We start from the raw sequence: 19,839 nt of genomic DNA on the forward strand, positions 1-19,839 counted from the left end.
AATTTTAAAAATCTTTTCTAATTGCTGACACTGTACAATCTATTTCTCCTATTCAAGTAGTTTCTTCATTTGACACACTTGCCACATCTAAGTGTCAATTTTTGAAAAAAAGTAAATGGGCCTTGGGGCTTTTCAAACAATTTTATTACCATAATACCAATGTAACAATTTCTTTTTCAATTATTTCAGACAGGGAAAGTGCCCTTAAGAAAAAACACATGATATCCATGCATCCTATCATCAGAAAAGACGCATCCACCAGTATGACAATGGTAAGTTTTATAGCTGTGTACACCAGTCATCTAAGTTAAAGACATGGTAATGGGTTAAGTTAGTAATGAAGCACAATCACCTGAGTGTAATTAGGCTGGCATTAAATGCTTTCTAAGCAAAAAAAAATTGGATACTTTGAATTTAGTGAATAAATTGAGCTGTGTTCCAAACCATAACATGAGATCTCTAAAACAGAACAAGTGCGTATACATTGCTCATGCCCAGACATTGAAAGATATTGATATCATCACAATTAATGCAATAAGTCTGCAGTTGGGATCTTACAGAACAGAACATATCTGTGTCTGTAGGAGATAATGTGTATGCAAATGTCAATCAAGAAAAATGACAAGACAAGTCTCAATCATTTTAGGAGATTTATTTGCCAAAGTTAAGGACATGCACCCAGGAGACAGGTGTATGCCTTTCTCCAAAGATGATTTTGAAGGCTCCAAATTTAAAGGGGAAAGGGTGGGATATTGAGAAGTACACAATTTTCATGTAAAAGGTGGGTAGAAAAAATAGTCATTCATGCATTCTTCTGGCTCAGTGAATCTGGATTTTTGAACATAAGATGACATAAACAAATGGGGCAGAGGAATAATGCAGGAAAGCTGCATTTTACATAAGACAACATAGGCAAAATTGGGCAGGGAAACAATCAGATATGTATTCGTGTCTGGTGAACTGGGGATGACTGCACCTGTAAAGACAGGCTATCAGTTTGCATTGCCATGGTGTAATTTTAACAGCTCATGAGGAATTTCCTTGTGGGCAAAATATGGGGGAGGCATGTAGCTTTTCATCTTGTAGCCATGTTATTTAGGAACCAGAAGAGGGAGGCAGGTTTGTGTGACCCAGGTCCCAGCTTGATTTTTCCCTTTGGTTAAATGAGTTTGGGTCCCAAAATTTCATTTCCTTTCACACAAGTAACATTGGAAAGATTTCAACTGGGGTCTACCACTGAATGGTTGGTCTAGGATTCAAAGGTAGTGAAATGAATGTATAGATATATGTGGGTAAACCATTAAGAGCTTTTAATCTTTGTCCCCAAAGGAGAACTCTCTCATTCTGGAGGATCCTTTTGAATGTAATGATTCGGGAGAAGATTGCACTCACAGTTCCACAATAACTCAGTGTTTGTTAACTCATAGTGGAAAGAAACCCTATGTCAGCAAACAGTATGGAAAATCCCTTAGTAATCAGTTGTCCCCTAAACCACATAAACAAACTCATACTAAAGGTAAATCATATCAATGCAATCTATGTGAAAAGGCCTATACTAATAGCTTTCACCTTAGACGGCACAAGATGACTCACACTGGAGAGAGGCCATATGCATGTGATCTATGTGGAAAAGCCTTCACTCAGTGTTCTCACCTTAGAAGACATGAGAAAACTCACACGGGAGAGAGACCGTATAAGTGTCATCAATGTGGGAAAGCCTTTATTCAATCCTTTAACCTTCGAAGACATGAGAGAACTCACCTTGGAAGAAAGTGTTATGAATGTGATAAAAGTGGGAAAGCCTTTAGTCAAAGCTCTGGTTTAGAGGAAACAAAATAATTCACACTGGAGAGAAACCACATGCTTGTCTTCTATGCGGGAAGGCCTTCAGTCTGTCTTCCAACCTTAGATGACATGAGAGAACATGCACTGGAGAAAAGCCATATGAATGCCATTTATGTGGGAAAGCCTTCAGTCAATGTACTAATCTTAAATAGCATCAGGAAATTCACCCTGGAGAGAAAATTATAAACTTCTTCAGAACATATTCTGACTTTAGATGACATGGTGTTAGGAATGACGAATGTAAGGAATGTGCAAGAGACTTCAGCTGTAGTTGTAGCATCTAAACATACCAAAGGACTCACATTTTGAAGAAATGCTGTAATCAACATGGAAGATACTTCAGTTACCTTTATTCTTCAGTCCACATGAATAAATTCATATGGAAGAGAAATTGTATGACATGTGTGTACCAAAGACTTGTTAATGATCTGATCATAAATGACATGAGAGAGCTGAAACTGTCAACATAATAAACTAAAAGTCTTCAGCAACAGCTTTAACTTAAAACATGTGGGACTTTCAGGTGGAGAATCTCTAACTCTGCATTCAGTGTGAAAATGTTTTTATTTGCAATGTATTGTCAAATAAAATAAGAAAACTTTACTTGGATGAATGCTTTATTTGTATTTTCTGTGAATAAACATTCAGCCAAGCACCAGGCTTGAGGTTCACAAGAAAACACAGTGATAAAATGCTGCTAAAATGGAAAACAAGAGAGGAAAGCCTTTATAAGCTAAATAAGAAGGGAAAGTCTTTCCAAGGGCAATGAATTCTCTTGGAATACCAAATACGTCTTACTGGAGAAGTTATGCAATGAAAAATCATGAGAAATCCTTTCTTCATAGAGCAACACTTGTGGCACATGTGAGATTTCACACTGGACAAAACATGGTTGGCATCTTGAAAGGAGAAAATTCTTTAGTGGTAATTCATTTCTTAGTTGACATTAAGTTTCTCACATTGAGGAGCTATCAAACTTGAAAATCACTATGGAGAAACCTGATAGATTTCTCATCAGAAAAGTGAGTCAAGAAGGTGGACCTCTAGAAAAAACTCTTAACACATACTTTAGCAAAATAATTCAGAAATTTGAGAAAATGTCTATTCATAAAAATGTGGCATGTAAATGTATAATAGCAAAGTGATCAGGGAATAAATTGAATGCAGAATTATATAAGAAATTTCATTAAACTTTTCCAAAAGATCAATACTTACAAATATTGAAAGAATACAGTCGGTTCTTGAAAAAACTTAGTATGTTGGCGAAGTCCTTGTTTCATTTATGCAGCCCTAACAAATCGATTTGCATCTGCACTCCTTGGCTGAGATTTTTGGTCGAGATTCTACCCCAACTTGTGAGTCTCCCCAGTCTTCAACAGCTCTTTCCTCACAGCTCACCTCCCTTTACTTCAACGTCCACTAAAACCACTTGTTTCCATCCAACCCTCGAGTTGACACACCAGGGATCTTCAGCCCCACTTGCCAGATTTCTCAGTGGGTCATTGCATAGATTTAGCAGGGAAATGGAGGCTGTATCAAAGACACCTAGTATATGCATTTGGGTGTCCCCAGCCCTTGCCTCTGTCTCTGAGCAGTTACCTGGGATCAGAGAATAAGGCAGCTCTTCTCTTCTATCCCTCAGAAGGCTCTTGAAATTTTGTCCCTGGAGCCTCTCTAACTGGAGGTAGCAGTTCATCTCATGACACCCCACATTTTATTCAGGTAAGTCCTAAGTTATTACACAGAGACAGACACAGCTGTGCTCCTTTTACTGCAGTCCAGAAGATAAAACACCAGCATGATAAAACAGCCGAACCTGTCAGCCACATTGCAAAAGCCTTTCCTATATTTGATACAATGTACTTTTCCTGAAGCAAAATGAAAGTTCTCACAGAGGGGCCTCCTCTGCCTTGTCCTCAGAATTGGAAAATGTATTGTCCATCGAGGAGCCTCAGTACTGAACCTAAAACTCAAGAGAAAGTGTTTCCTGAATATGAAGTGGGATGACTTGAAATTTGGCAAACAGGCACAATCTTAATACGATAGGCCTTACTAAGGCTAAATGGCCTTATCCATGGTTGAAATTGACACATCATTATATTAAAAAATCTCCACAAGTGATAGATTTTACTCCGCAGCCAGGGTTTATGTCAAGTGTGAGGATAATGAGCAAGAAATTCAAGCCCTTGGCAAACTGGTTGGAGAGGCAAGGAATATGTCCAGGCAGAGCTCATATCATTATTTATTGTTTAATCTATTTAATTAAATATGTAATTTACCCACAAACTGTGGCTGACATTATATGTACTCCTGAGCCACATTAAGATATACTATTTGTGCTGTGAAATTCTACAGGATTTGACAAATGCATGGTGGCAGATCTCCAGCCATTATTAAAGCATAACACAGAATGCTTCTCTTATTCAAGCTCTTCTTCCCTCCACATAGAGGGAATCAATCGACTTTTGTATACTGATTTTTGAATTTGCTTCTTTATTTCCATCTTCTTTAATTAAAGCACAGGATATCGTACTCAATTTCCATTTGATCTTCCAAAAGAAAAGTACTGAATAATCTACACCTGAATTTCAGTGAGTCAGGCTCAGGTCCACCACTAAGGCCAAACGTCCTGTGCTGCCAACTCATGGCCGGCAGAGGGCAATGAAACCCATCTTTCCAGCCATGCAGGGCGCATGCGCGAGCTGCCTCCCGCGGCGGGCCGAGTCTCCAGGAAGGACCTGAGTTTTCTTTACCCGTGGTCAGGGAGGCACCATCGCCCTGGCTTTGGGGCTGGGGCCTCCGGGTAGGTTCCAGTAGGGGCGTTGGAGAGGCCACTCTTTTTGCAAGGCCCGAGATGGCGGGCCCTGTGCAGGCCGCCCTATTCCGCGCCCTCAGGGTGTCAGTATCCGCCTGAGGCCGGATGCCCCTGCTGGGCCCGGATGCCCCCGCTGGGCCCGGAGCATCCTCGGCGCTGCCCTCCCAGAGCCCCGCAGAGGCTGAGGTGGCGCGGGGTGGGGCCCCGGCTCCGCGAGAAGCGGCGGCAGCGAGGGTTGGCGGACCCGGGCTCCGGGGCTCCGGGGCTCCGGGGCTCCAGGGGGTCTGGCCTGGGTGGGACTGAGTCCATCCAGGAACTTGGACTCCGGGGTTCTGGTGTGGGTGGATCCGGGGCAGGCTTAGGACCAAGTCCCTCTCCTTCCACCAAGAAGCGCCCAGAGGCCGGCGGGAGCTCCAGGTTCACCTCCTCCTCCTCCAGGTGTTTACTTTTCCTTTATTTCTGTGAGACCAGTAATTGGCGCCATCCTTCACATCAGTGAATCGGGACCCTAACACTCATTACCTCAGGTTTATTGTTATTGCCATTAACAGTGTTGGTGGCATTATCACTAAGATCATCGTTGTTATTATTGTCATTCATGATTATTAGCAGGTGTGTTCATCATTTTGTCTCACTATGCATTTTGTGTGTGTGTGTGTGTGTGTGTGTGTGGTTGGTTTTGTATGACGTTGAATTGAGCTTCTTTAATCTTGACCAGTGTTGTCAGATTTCTGAAGAGCATTCCGGAGGACGACTCTTGCCTTTCAGCGCAACCACAGAGTTTCGTGGGCACAGGAGAGCACCTAGAATATTCCCCTTTCATTGCACAGCAGCTTTGGGAAATAGTGGCTGCCTGGCTCTGAGATGAGGTAGAAAAGACTGGATACTGGGGCAAGTGATAGCCCCTCCACTGGTGTTTTTATGAAGCTAAGCGCACTGTCTCCCACGTAGACTTAGAATAAAATCTAAAGGGCCATGGCTGCCCTTCCTGGGACTTCCTGGGAACGTTTAAACCTTCTGTGGTTCCTGGAGTAGGTAGGTTGCCAAGTCTGTGCCTCATATGGTAGCACTAGTCTTTTCTGGGCCAACAAGGGCACTTGGAATGTTTCCAGAAGCTCAGGCATGCTGTCTCTGTTACTCCCTGCTGTTCAATGGCAATTCACAGGGTCCCTGGCTGACATAGAACATCCTGCAGAAGGTTGGGCTTGGGTGACTTTCTGGCCAGCCTTCCCAGGCAGTCATCTTTGAAAAATTTCCAGAGACTCACAGAGGTGGTTCACTGGTATTTCATGACTGCAAGTGGGGTTTCTGGATCCTTGAATTTACTTAGAATATTTGAATGGCTCTGAATGGCCAAGAAACTCTCGCTGGTCTTAGAAGCTGCCAAAAGCTATCACTGGGCCTCTGAAGAGACTTTTAAATTTTTCCAAGTAAATTTGGGCATAGGAAACTTTTCCAGGTCTAGCTGAGCCAGCTCAGGTGGAGTCCCGAAAAACTGGTGGGTATTGGGGGAACTCATCTTACGAAAGAGCAATTGGTGGCAAAGCTGGGTCTCCAGGACAGCTGTGTGTGTATATGTCTGTAGAACATGACTTGTAGTCATCTTTGGTAAGGGCGCTTTCTGAAAGGAGAATAGTCAATGAAGTATAGTAATTAGCAGAGCGTATTTGTTTCCTTAATAAAAAAGGAGAGATCTGTGGAATCAAACAGACCTTCCAGCGATAACCTTTCCATGCTCAGCCTATTGATTGTGTATGCGAGTGAAATTACCTGCCAGTGGGGAACAAGACAAGTCTTTGCATGAAATGCTCTTGTGGAAGGTAGATTCCCAAATAATAAAGCATCAAGTGGTAGAAACATGCTCTGAAGTTTGAAGAGATACTCAGTGCACAAAGTAGACTGTGAAAGACTTTCAGGAAATCATGCAATCACCGAGAGACTAACTGATGACATTCCCCAAATTTATGTTTAGCAGAAAAGAGAAATAGTCATGAGATAGTATAGTCAGCGGTTTCTGACGTACGACGGCAGTTTAAGAAAACATGAAACAAAAAACTTGAGAAAACAGAAGGTATCCCAAGTAAAACCTTTGGTTTATTAAAGAAATGATGAAAATAAAAGCAACGTATCTCACAGCATGGGTGATAATATTTTCATACGTATGTGATAATGGATCAACATTTGATAGAGATGAAATAAAAAGTTCTAAATGTGACAAAAGCAAACAAGGAAAATCATACCGTAGAAAAGCCCGGGTGACGGGAGTGAGGCCCTGTGTCAAGAAGAAACCATCGGAGAGATTTAAAAGCAGACAGTGAATCAGAGGATTGTATAACTTTGTTAATACTGGCCCTTGCTTCAGTGGCAAAAGGCCAAAATAAGCCATGTATCTCATGGATTCTCGCATCATTTGTTCAGGATCTGAGATGTTGCCTCCATTTCCAGTTAAGCATTGTATGGTGGAATTGCAGTTAGCACATCTGGTGCAAAAATTTTAATGCTGCCGAAGGTGGACATGTTCCCTGAACTAAGAGGGTCCCAATTTCGGTGTGTCTTCAGGCTCTCTGGCTCACCAGGAATGAAGATGCTGGCTCTAGGGATTTTCCCAAAATGTCTTAGACAGTAAGCAACAGGGCAGAATTGAGGTGCGTCACCAAGGCCTCGAAGTGTAAAGAAACAGCCCTGGCCTCAGGGCGCATGAAATTAGGACGATTTTAAGGAGGATGGTGGAATGAGAGGACTGTGACCTTTGGCCCCATTTCTTTTCTTTGTCTTTTCATGGGCCAGGTGTGCTCAATCCGAAGGCTTCCTGTGCCTGATGTCAAGTGTCCTGGGGGAAGAAAGGAGCACTGTTTAGAAAGATGCTCCACAGGGAGAAAGGAGCCACCATTTTCAGGAGAATGATCCCCAGAAGCATGAGCAATCCAGATGCCGTGGCTTCACACAAGACGCTGGAGGGTCTTATTCCTGGAGCCGGGACCTGGGCATCAGTGTCCTTTCGTGCTCATAACTGATTTTGAGGGGAGCCCAATGGATAACCTGTCTGTGAGTCATGCTCATCACACTGTAGTTTTCACACACGTCACACAGAGACCCTGTTCGTATGCACACTTGGGTGCTTGAGCAGGGTTGCACCCAAGATTCTGTGGTTCTACGGAGCCCTGAGTTGTGCCCTGGACAACTTTCCTCAGAGGTTGGTCAACTTTGATCACTGCACCTAACGAGAAAGGGACCATGAATTCTAATCAGCAAATACAGAAAAGGAAGGGGCCATTTCCCACAATCATTTCCACTGAAACACCACGTCGGATAAAGAAGAAGTCTGATTGCAGGACAGGGACTGTGCTTCAGAGATGCACCTTTCGCAGCTGGATGAATGACCCGGAATCTCCCCAAATGCCATTTGTAAACACACCAGATGAGATTTATTTCAGGGCTTTCTGAATTTATTTTCGTTGAACACACACACTCCTGTTAAAGCTCCGTCTCTGGCAGATGGACTGGGTTTGATTTTCAGTTCTGCCACTTAATAGCTGTGGGACATTGGGTTGTTTCTAAACTGCTCTGAGGGCTGGGTGTGGTGGCTCACGCCTGTAAACCGAGCACTTTGGGAGGCTGAGGTGGGCAGATCACAAGGTCAGGAGTTTCAGACCAGCCTGGCTAACATTGTGAAACCCTGTCTCTACTAAAAATACAAAATTTAGCCAGAGGTGGTGGTGGGCACCTGTAATCCCAGCTACTTGGGAGGCTGAGGCAGGAGAATTGCTTGAACCCAGGAGGCAGAGATTGCAGTGAGCCAAGATCGCACCACTGCACTCCAGCCTGCACAACAGAGCGAGACTCCATCTTGGAAAAAAAATTAAAAAGATAAATAAACTGCTCTAAGCCTTCATTTCCCCTCCTGAGGGAACAACAGGGATATTAATAATAACGTGCCTAGACCATCATAGGCCTTGGTATGAAGAACAACGGTTTGTGAGAGCTAGACTCCTTAACATGAGGGACAGAGGGACATTTTCTGTGTGGTCAAATCATCCGAACTAAAGACACTATTTAAATCATCCGAACTAAAGACACTATTGAGTTAAGAGGCACCAATTCATCATGTGAACGAGAGATGGAAGTGACATTTCCCTTGGACTTGCTCCCAGCTGGCACACATTTGGTTATAAACAAGTGTGGTACATTTCCCCTTTCAGTTGACCTAGCTTTCTGCAGACCAGCAGCTCCCAAACTTGCGCAGGCACTAGAATCACCTGGAGGGCTTGTTTCCAGACAGCCGGGCCCTGGCCCTGGAGTTCCTGACTCAGTAGGACTGAAGTGGGGCCCAAGAATGCGCATTTCTAGCAAGGTCTCAGGTGAGGCTGATGTTGCTCCACTGGGGCTTCATGCTGAGAACAAGGAGTTTCAAAGCCCGGCCAGCAGCTTCCATGTCTGTTTCTTCCTGGGGGTGAAACCCCTTGTCACTGTGGGCCCCCATATCCCCCTTGTAATTGAAATGTTTAAGGCCGGGCGTGGTGACTCACACCTGTCATCCCAGGTGTACAATAAACCCACCTATCTACCCACTACCTAGATTTGGTAATTATTATTTTCTATATTTGTTTCATCTCACTCTGTGAGGTTAAAGATAAGTTGGACATTACACATGTCACTCCTAAGCACAATTAACAAATTTCAGTATCATCTAATAGCCTGTCCACATTCTAATATTCTCAGTTGTCCCAATATATAAAAACATATTTCACCATGCACAGTGGCTCACACCTGTAATCTCAACACTTTGGGAGGCCAAGGTGGGAGGATCACTTGGGGCCAGGAGTTCAAGACCAGCCTGGACAATATGGCGTGACCCTGTCCCTATGAAAATTTAAAACATTAGGCCGGGCGCAGTGGCTCATACCTGTAATCCCAGCACTTTGGGAGGCCGAGGAGGGTGGATCACAAGGTCAGGAGTTCAAGACTAGCCTGGCCAAGATGGTGCAACCTCGTCTCTACTAAAAATAACAAAAAATTAGCAGGCGTGGTGGTGGGCACCTGTAATCCTAGCCACTCGGGAGGCTGAGGCAGGAGAATGGCTTGAATCTGGGAGGCGGAGCTTGCAATGAGCCAAGATTGTGCCACTGCACTCCAGCCTGGGGGACAGAGTGAGACACTCTCTCAAAAAAAATAAAATAAAATAAATAAAAATGAAAATGAAAAATAAAAAATTAGCTGGGTGTGGTGGCATGCATCTGTGGTCCCAGATACTTGGGAGGTTGAGAAGGGAGGATTGCTGGAGCCTGGGAGTTCGTGGTTGCAGTGAGCTATGATTGTGCCACTGCACTCCAGCCTGGGTAACAGAGTGAGATCTCATCTCTTAAAGAAAAAAAAAAAAGGCCAGGCACAGTGGCTCACGCTTGTGATCCCAGTACTTCAGGAGGCTGAGGTGGGTGGATCACCTGAGGTCACAAGTTTGAGACTAGCCTGGCCAACATCCTGTCTCTACTAAAAATACAAAAATTAACTGGGTATGGTGGCATGCTACTGTAATCCCAGCTACTAGGGAGGCTGAGGCAGGAGAATCGCTTGAGCCTGGGAGGTGGAGGTTGCAGTGAGCCAAGATCGCGCCATTGCACTCCAGCCTGGGTGACAAGAGCAAGAATCCATCTCAAAAAAAAAAAAAGAAAGAAAAAGAAATGATTGCCTGGCTTGGGAGGTGGGTGTTTTAAATGCTACATTGCAGGATCTGTAGTCCTCTGGCTGATGAGTAAATTGGAAAACAGTTTGGCCACATGTATCAAGAGCCTTTGAAATGTTTCTGCTTCCTGGTGCTGTAATCCCCCTTCCTGGAAGCTATGTTTTAAGAATAATCTAAGAGATGGACAAAGTATGATGGCTGCCTGTGGCATGCAGAAAGGGGAAGTTGCAGGTATGTGTGTAACTCTATTTCTAGAGCTACAGATGGACAGAGTGGGAAAAGGGGGAATTCTGGCCCCATCCAGGTGCACTGACTCCAGAAGGATCCATGCTCTGCATAGATGAGCTGGGTTTATGAAGGGATCCCAGCCACCCTCACTTGCTGGGCACCCCCACCTCCTTCTAACTTTATCTCCCTACCCCATGATGTCCTTCATCTGCATGATGGTATCAAATCGTGGTTAGGTGCATGGGCATTGCAGTCAGACATCCTGGGGCTTGAATTCCAGCTCTGCCACTGACGCTGACCTCCAGTGCAGGTTACTGAAGCCACCTGAGCCTCAGTTTATCTTCAAATGGGGATAATTGTGCCTAAACATCAAGAGTACAAAACGCTTCCCATAGAGTGAGCTCCAATACACAGTTCCCTACTGCTATCAGAAAAAAACACACAGTGGCATGGAGAAGAAAACTCACTTTCAGAAAGCAAGGATGACACACCAGAGGGCAAGTCTGTTATAAAAATGGAAAGTTCTTGAGAGCAGGGGGGGTGTGTTTTCCAGGAGGAGGCTGTGGGTGCTTCCCAGTGTCAGTAAACAATGGCAGGAATCTGGGAAAATGCCTCGGTGAGCACTTACTACCCGTGGGTGCTTTCTGTTCTCCCCCTGGTTTAGTCCTGTCTAGTCCCACAGGTGAGGAAACTGAGGCTGGGAGCCGGAACAGCATCCTCGGGCTCACACAGCTGGTGAGCAGCACAGCAAGCTCCGAGCTCAGATCTGAGCAATCACCCAGCCCAGATGCTGATCAGTGTGGCCCCGCTGCCTCTAATGTGTGGTTTCCTCAACACTGTTACTGATGAAAACTCTTTCATGGTGCCACTGGCCAAAGTAGGAATGAGCAAATGGAAAAGGGAGACAATGAGCGTTCTGAGGCTCTGCGAGGTGGGTGCTCCCATCACACCACCCAATCAGGATGCGAAGCACTTGCTGATTCACACACATGCAGACAATGGGGAATTCTGAAGCCTTGTAAAAACAGCAGAAACACCCAACAGGCCCTCCATTTTTTTCCTAGTTAGCCCCAGCCTCCAAAACTAGGGCAAAAGCCTAAGCTTTGCTGAGTCACAATCATTTATCAAGGTAATTTGTAGGCGCAGCACTCGAGATGCTATGCAATTTTTACCCCATTCAATAAATGCAGGACAACCTGCCGGGGAAGATTAGTCCTTCCTAAGTAACAAGAAGGACTCTAAATTCTCAGATTCTGGGTTATTAGGAATAAGAAGAGCCTGCGCAAACTAGACCACAGCACGCAGAGAGGAGATGTGTAAGGAGACTTAACTTTCCTCCCTACCCACAGCTGCAACTAGGGAACCACATTCAATCTAACTGGGTGTTTTTGGCAGTCTGGCTGTTGCCTGCCCACCAAGGCCTGCGAGGAACCAAGAATCCACCGCCCAGGCTTAGACACCTGCAAGGGCACTTGGGTGGAAGAATCCTGTCCCCCCACCCTTCCTCCTGCAGGAAGAGGACAGCATCAAAAGGCGGGTAACTTGTTCTCTGGTTGTTATTGGAAATATGGGAAGACGTGTCCACGGAAAAGTTGCATGGGCCCAGCACAGGTGCCTAAGGCTTCCCTTTGCTCAAGTCCACACTTGCACACACAGGCAAGGCTCCCTGGCTTCAAGTTTCTGATTTAGCATTTTCCTATGTTTTTGAGCTTAAAAAATATCACCATGAGGATTCATTCTTTTCTTATGAAACATACTTAAGTTCCCCACCTCATCCCCTAAAACAGAAAAAAAAAAGGTGCTTATTTGTTGTCCTTTTTTTGACAAGAATCATCTGTCTAAACCTTTTTTTTTTTTTTTGAAAACTTTTTTTTTTTTTTTTTTTTTGGTCACCCAGGCTGGAATGCAGTGGTACAATCTTGGCTCACTGCAACCTCCGCCTCCCGGGTTAAAGTGATTCTCCTGCCTCAGCCTCCCAAGTAGCTGGGATTACAGGCATGCACCACCACGCCTGGCTAATTTTTGTGTTTTTAGTAGAGACGGGGATTTGCTGTGTTGGCCAGGATGGTCTCGAACTCCTGACCTTAAGTGATCTGCCTGCCTCGGCCTCCCAAAGTGCTGAGATTACAGGCATGAGCCAGCCTAAAAGATTTCCATTTAAAAAGACCCTCAACTTGAACGTGTAGCATTTTCACCAGGCCCAGTCAGCATCAAGCTTTCTCAAGTTCAGGTTCACAGCACGACTAGAAAAAGCAGGCAGCTGAAGACAAACAGAACTGCTGTTTGCAAGGATCAGGCAACTTGGAGGACACGATGGCTCACAACCAGGGGAAACATGAACTGGCCTTCAGGTGTCCCATTTCCCCTCCTCGGCAAAAATCAGATGCATTGATTTACTCCATGAATCATTTGGGGGAAAAAGATTTCAGCTGAACTCATGAGATTTTTAAAAAAGTAGCAAAAAAGATTGAACTATTTTTAATACTCACTGGTTTCCCAGGTCTGGAGAGGGTGGCTTGGCCTCACCTCAGCAGTAACCAAGTGTCATAGCATTTTCTTTTCAACGTCAAGAGGAGTGTTGCAAAATAGTCCAAGTGGGAACACACAGGAACTGTGAAACTCTCTCGGTGCTGCTGTTCAGTAATAATGATGCACACTTTAAAAACACATGCACTCGGCCAGGCGTGGTGGCTCATGCCTGTAATCCCAGCACTTTGGGAGGCCAAGGCTGGTGGATCATGAGGTCAGGAGTTTGAGACCAGCCTGGCCAATATATTGAAACCCTGTCTCTACTGAAAATACAAAAATTAGCTGGGTGTGGTGGCGCATGCCTGTAATCCCAGCTACTCGGGAGGCTAACTTGAACCTGGGAGGTGGAGGTTGCAGTGAGCTGAGATTGTGCCACTGCACTCCAGCCTGGGTGACTGAGCGAGACTCAGTCTCAAAAACAAACAAACAAAAAACAACAAAACAAAACCACACACACACACTCAGGGACTGGGCGCGGTGGTTCACGCCTGTAATCCCAGCACTTTGGGAGGCCAAGGCGGGTGGATCACTTGAGGTCGGGAGTTTGAGACCAGCCTGGCCAACACAGCAAAACCCCGTCTTTACTAAAAAGTACAAAAATTAGCTGGGCATGGTGGCAGACACCTGTAATCCCAGCTACTTGGGAGGTTGAGGCAGGAGAATTGCTTGAACTTGGGAAGTGGAGGTTGCAGTGAGCTGAGATCATGCCACTGCACTCCAGCCTAGGCAACAGAGTGAGACTGCATCTCAAAAAACAAAACAAAACAAAACAAAACAAAACAAAAATTAGCTGGGTGTAGTGGCATGTGACTATAACTCCAGCTATTCGGGAGGGTGAAGTGGGAGGATCACTTGAGCCCGGGAGGTGGAGGCTGCAGTGAGCTGAGATTGTGCCACTACACTCTAGCCTGGGTGAACCACGGATGTAATGTTTCCATACACATAATGGATAATGATTACATAAGTGTAATTAGCATATCCATCACCTCATTATATTACATATGTAATTACAATATGACTCTGTCTCAAAATAAATAAATAAATAAATAACTCACACTCACGAATGTAAACTAGTATAGCCACTATGGAGAACAGCATGGAGGCTCCTCAAAACACTACAAATAGCACATGATGTGATACAGGCCAGGCGTGGTGGCTTACTCCTGTAATCCCAGCACTTCTGGAGGGAGGCTGAACTTGAGCCCAGGAGTTCAAGACCAGCCTGGGCAACATGGTGAAACCCCACCTCTACAAAAACAAAACACAAGAAACTAGCCAGGTGTGGTGGCATATGCCTGTGGTCCCAGCTACTCAGGAAGCTGAGGTTGGAAGGTTGCTTTAGCCTTGGAGGTCAAGGCTACAGTGAACTTAGATCACACCACTGCACTCCAGCCTGGGCAACAAAGCGAGACCCTGTCTCAAAAAACAAACAAACAAAAAAACTGCTATTACTATTGGCTAGGGGCAGTGGGTCACTCCTGCAATCCCAGCATTTTGGGAGGCTGAGGCAGGCAGATCACTTGAGCCCAGGAGTTTGAGACCAGCCTGGCCAACACGGCAAAACCCCATCTCTACTAAAAATACAAAAAACTAGCTGGGTATGGTTATGCATGCCTGTAATCCCAGCTACTCAGGAGGCTGAGGCAGGAGAATTGCTTGAACCCGGGAGCTAGAGGTTGCAGTGAGCTAAGATTGGGGCACTGCATGCCAGCCTGGGTGACAGAGCGAAACTCTGTCCAAAAAAAAAAAAAAAAAAAGAAAGAAAAGGAACATTACTATGTACTCCATGAGCATGCACAATTATTACTTGTCAATGAAAATAAATAAAATGAAACACACACACCCCCTCAAGATCCATGCTTATAATTAGGTAAACAGAATTTTGACCAAAGCACCACAACAATTAAACAAAAAGGTCTTCTCCACAGATGGTTCTGGAATAACTAGACATCCATATGGAATGAAGTAATCTCAACTCTAGTGTTGTACCATCCATAAAAAGTTAATTCAAGATAGATCATAGATTTAAACATAAATGCTAAAACTAGAAAGCTCGAAGGAAACATGGATGAATATAACTTGGGGGTTTCTTAGGCAGGACATAGAAAAAGTCTATAAAACAGACTTCATCCTAATTAAAAACTTCTGCCCAGTAAAAGATACTGTTAAGAAAATAAGCAAGCCAGCTGGGCATGGTGGCTCAAGCCTGTAATCCCAGCACTTTGGGAGGCCGAGGCTGGCAGATCACGAGGTCAGGAGATCAAGACCATCCTGGGTAACACAGTGAAACCCTGTCTCTACTAAAGATACAAAAAATTAGCCAAGCATGATGGCGGGTGCCTGTAGTCCCAGCTGCTCATGAGGCTGAGGCAGAAGAATGGCGTGAACCCAGGAGGGAGAGCTTGCAGTGAGCCGAGATCATGTCACTGCACTCCACCTTGGGGCGACAGTGTGAGACTGTCTCAAATAAAAAAAAGAAAATAAGCAAGCCATACACTGGGACTAAATATTTGCAAAACAACTATCTGACAAAGGACTGATGTCCAAAATATGTAATCAAGTTACTGCTACAACTTTTTTTTTTTGTTTGATTTTGAGACAGAGTCCTTGCTCTGGCTGGAGTGCAGTGGCATGATCTCAGCTCACTGCAACCTCCGCCTCCCAGGTTCAAGTGATTTTCCTGCCTCAGCCTCCCAAGTAGCTGGGATTACAGGTGCAGGTGCCTGCCACCATGCCCAGCTAATTTTTGTATTTTTAGTAGAAATGGGGTTTCATCGTGTTGCCCAGGCTAGTCTCAAACTCCTGACCTCAAGTGATCCTCCCACCTCAGCCTCCCAAAGTGCTGGGATTACAGGCATGACCCTATGCCTGGCCAACTTCTACAACTTAATGAAGCGACCAACAATCTGATGAAATATGAGCAAGATAATTGAACAGCTAACTCACAAAGGAAGATATACCTGTGGCCAGTAAGTACATCATTAGGAGTCATCAGATAAATGGCAATGAAAACTGCAAAGAGATATACTATACGCCCATCAAAATGGCTCAATTAAAGTCTGACACCACCAAATGTTGCTAAGGAAGGGAGATACTAGAACTCTCATACATTGTTGGTGACAGTATAAATTACATGATCACTTTGGAAAAAGATCTGGCAGTTTCTAAATAGACCACCTATCCCATGACCCAACAGTTCCACTCCTTGGCATTTACTCCCCCAAATTGAAGATTTTGTTCTCAAAGACTTGTACAAGACTGTTCACAGCAGCTTTATTCATAATGGCCCCAAACTGGAAATAGCCTAGGTGTTCATCAATTGAATAAATAAGCAGTGGTTGAGCCATACTCAGAAATAGAGAGGAGGGAATTACGGATGCCTACAAAACATTGAAGAATCTCAAAAGCGTTATGTAGTCTGGGCACTGTGACTCACACCTGTCATCCCAGCACTTTGGGAGGCTGAGGTGGGAGGACTGCTCAAGGCCAGGAGTTCGAGGCTGCAGTGAGCTATGATCGCGCCACTGCACTCCAGCCTGGGCAACAGAGTGAGACTGTCTATAAACAAAAAAAAAAAAAGAAAGAAAGAAAAGATAAATTGATGAATGGAAGGATATGTAATAAAGCAAATACAGTCACATGTCACTTAATGATGGGGATACTTTCTAAGAAATGTGTCATTAGGTGATTTAAAAAAACTTAATATTCCCAAACGTGGATAGAAGGATTTTTATTTTATTATTTTTAGAGACAGGATCTCGCTCTGTCCCCAGGCTGGAGTGCAGTGGTGTGATCGTAGCTCACTGCAGACTTGAACTCAGTCCTCCTGCATTGGCCTCCCAAAACACTGGGATCACAGGTGTTAGCCACCATGCCCAGCCTGCAATGTTATCATTGTATGAACATGATAGTGTTCTTACCCAAACCTAGATAGTATAGCCTATTGCTCCTGGGCTACAAACCTTTACAACATGTTACTGTATGGAATACTGTAGGCAACTGTAACCCAATGGTATTTGTGTTTCTAAACATAGAAAAACTATAATAAAAATACAGTATAAAAAATAAAAATTATACACTTGTGTAGAGCACTTACCATGAATGGAGCTTGCAGGGCTGGAAGGCATTCTGGTGAGTGATAGAGAGTGAATGTGAAGGCCTGGGACTCACGGTTACCCTGAATTTAGAAAAAATTTTCCTTTCAAGAATCAAATGACCTTACCTTACTGTAACTTCTTTACTTAATAAACTTCTAAATTTTTTTCAACTATTTGACCCCTTTGTAACAACAATTAACTTAAAACACAGATACACTGGAGCTGATAGGAATTTCCCAGCTGTAAGATCATCTAATGGGACCTCCATTGTTGACAGCAAGGCATGACTGTATAACAAAATGGTAATGATGACCTAGGTGGTGTATGCTTGAAAATCTTCATAATAAAATCTCAAGGGGAAAACTGGACAAATACAAAGTTATGAAAATGGACAGAGCCACAGCACTTGGTCTCCAGCCCAGCTCCAAAATCAAAGGACTACAGAACTATTTACAGGGAAACACAGAAGTTCCCACTCTGATGCCTGCCTCCAGATCTGGCTACCATATTCAAGAAGCCCCCAGACCATAGTCTTGTTGTCATAATATGCCCCTGGGCCTCGGTATCAAAAGGCCAGAGGTACCATCCTAGGATTTTATGCCCAAAAGATATGTCAAGAAAGCCCGGTGTGTGTGTGTGGAGGAAGTGGGTTAGCTCAGCTCACCTGTTTTGTTTTTGACAGGGTCTTGCTCTGACACCCAGGCTGGAAGCACAGTGGTGCAACCACAGCTCACTGCAGCTTCAACCTCCTAGGCTCAAGCAATCCTCCTGCTTCAGCCTCCCGAGTAGCTGGGACAACAGACGAACATCACCACACCCGGCCAATTTTTAAATTTTCTGTAGAGACAGGATTTCATCATGTTGCCCAGGCTGGTCTTGAACTCCTGGCTCAGGGGATCCATCTGCCTCCACCTCCCAAAGTGGCAGGATTGCAGGCGTGAGCCACAGCTCACCTGTTTTAAGTCATTTGTTGCAGCCGAGAAAATAAAGGTCTGGGCATGTACGAAAGCTCCTCTGGGTGTTTAATTCTAAGTCAAATTCCAGTGACTATGTCTGCTTCCACTGATAGAAGCAAATGCAGTAAGGGTTTCAGATCAAAACCATGATCTTTAAATAAAACTACAATTTACTGTATACGTGCGCATGCTGGGCATTGTATGTAATTTCATTTAATCCTCACAACTACCCTGTGAAGTTGTTTATTTTCCTTTTATTTTTGAGACAGATTCTTGCTCTGTCGCCCAGGCTGGAGCGCAGCAGCACAATCTCAGCTCACTGCAACCTCCACCTCCCGGGTTCAAGCGATTCTCCTGTGGTCCCGAGTAGCTGGGATCACAGGCATGCGCCACCATGCCTGGCTAATTTTTGTATTTTTTGTAGAGATGGGGGTCTTCCTATGTTGCCCAGGCTGGTCTCGAACTCCTGGGTTCATGTGATCCTTCTGTCTTGGCCTCCCGATGTGTTGGGATTATAGACGTGAGACACTGCACTGGGTCCCCTCTTTGTCTTTCAAAAAGAAGGGTCAGACTCTCCTCATTTCTCCCTGTGAGTGCTGCTGACTCGGCAGCCCGGCAGCCTTCTCTACACACTCCTGTGTACACCTTCCTTTACTGTCTGTCTCCATCCCACCTTCACACTTTCCACTGAGCCGTGGGTGCTGACTACTCTAGGAGGGGTGGGCAGTCCTTCCTGCCAAGCCTGGGTTTCTAACTTTGTGGCTACAAAACTCCAGGGGAAGGGAGAGGAACAGGAAGGGGGAAGAGAAGTTAACATGCTTAAAAAAAAAAAGAATTTTTTGTTTTTTTTAAAGAGACAGGGTCTCACTGTGTTGTCCATGCTGGTCTGGAACTCCTGGGCTCAAGTGATCCTCCCATCTCAGCTTACAGGTGTCACAGAGCCTCTGGATTGGGGAAATTGTCTTACAGATCGGAATCTGCATAACGCCCCAGGATTCCAGCATGAGTGCTAAGGGTGCTCATTCCTCTCACCCTCCTACAAGGCCACTCACCACCAGGGCTCAGCTCGGCACTGAGGAGCTGACCCATCGTGGCAGGTACAGCAGTTAGGGGTAAAAAGAAAAAGAAAAAAATCCATGAACATCAGCCTTAGTGGCTTAGCAGACTTTTTAGGAGTGTGAAATTTATCTGTGTATTACTAGAGAGCGAAAACATCATTCACTTATTAAAAAAAAAAGAGAGGAGAAAACCAGAGTCCTATGAGAATGTCTTAATTTTCATCTTTTGGAAATATATTTTTCATTTTTATTTCCACCATACAAAAATGTGAAATATCTAACAATGATCTATCTGAAGTGGATGGAGCGAAGCAGCGCCATGAGCATTTGTCGTTGCTGTGATCTGTTTCAACAGAGAATGGGCTGGGACATGTTGTAGATTTGCACAATTTCACACACACACACACACACATACACACACATGCTGCCGTACCCCGAGAACGCCATCCAAACAAACGAACAGAGACTCTGGAAAGTGAACACAGCGCCACGCATAAGAACAGAAGTTAACCTTTTTACTCATACATCCCCCATCAGAAACTCACATCTTAGGAGAAAGGAACTCTACATAAATATGCCCAAAGGCCAGGGCACACGGCAAGCCCCCTCATGGGTGGGCGTGAGTGGACAT

The 19,839-nt window shown here is 44.7% G+C and overlaps 2 protein-coding genes across 20 annotated transcripts in view; both read left to right on the forward strand.

Moving 5' to 3' along the window:
- The window catches only part of LOC129050352 (zinc finger protein 705A-like), a 58,198-nt gene extending 55,744 nt beyond the window's left edge, over positions 1-2,454 (forward strand). For all 19 annotated transcript variants that reach the window (XM_054532362.1, XM_054532370.2, XM_063716485.1 and 16 more), the window contains 2 exons: positions 190-272; positions 1,330-2,454. In XM_054532362.1, coding sequence (XP_054388337.1) covers positions 190-272; positions 1,330-1,839 — 593 coding nt within the window. In that variant the 3' untranslated portion in view covers positions 1,840-2,454. The remainder of the gene's footprint in view (positions 1-189; positions 273-1,329) is intronic.
- Positions 2,455-10,534: 8,080 nt separating this feature from the next.
- LOC129050015 (programmed cell death 6-interacting protein-like) overlaps positions 10,535-19,839 on the forward strand; it is a 75,506-nt gene continuing 66,201 nt past the window's right edge. The window contains 4 exon segments of the mRNA XM_054531303.2: positions 10,535-10,571; positions 11,233-11,387; positions 11,964-12,179; positions 19,120-19,247. Of these exon segments, the coding sequence (XP_054387278.1) occupies positions 10,535-10,571; positions 11,233-11,387; positions 11,964-12,179; positions 19,120-19,247 (536 nt within the window).

The sequence above is a fragment of the Pongo abelii genome, chromosome 16 (assembly GCF_028885655.2).
Source record: "Pongo abelii isolate AG06213 chromosome 16, NHGRI_mPonAbe1-v2.0_pri, whole genome shotgun sequence".
NCBI classification, from domain to species: domain Eukaryota; kingdom Metazoa; phylum Chordata; class Mammalia; order Primates; family Hominidae; genus Pongo; species Pongo abelii.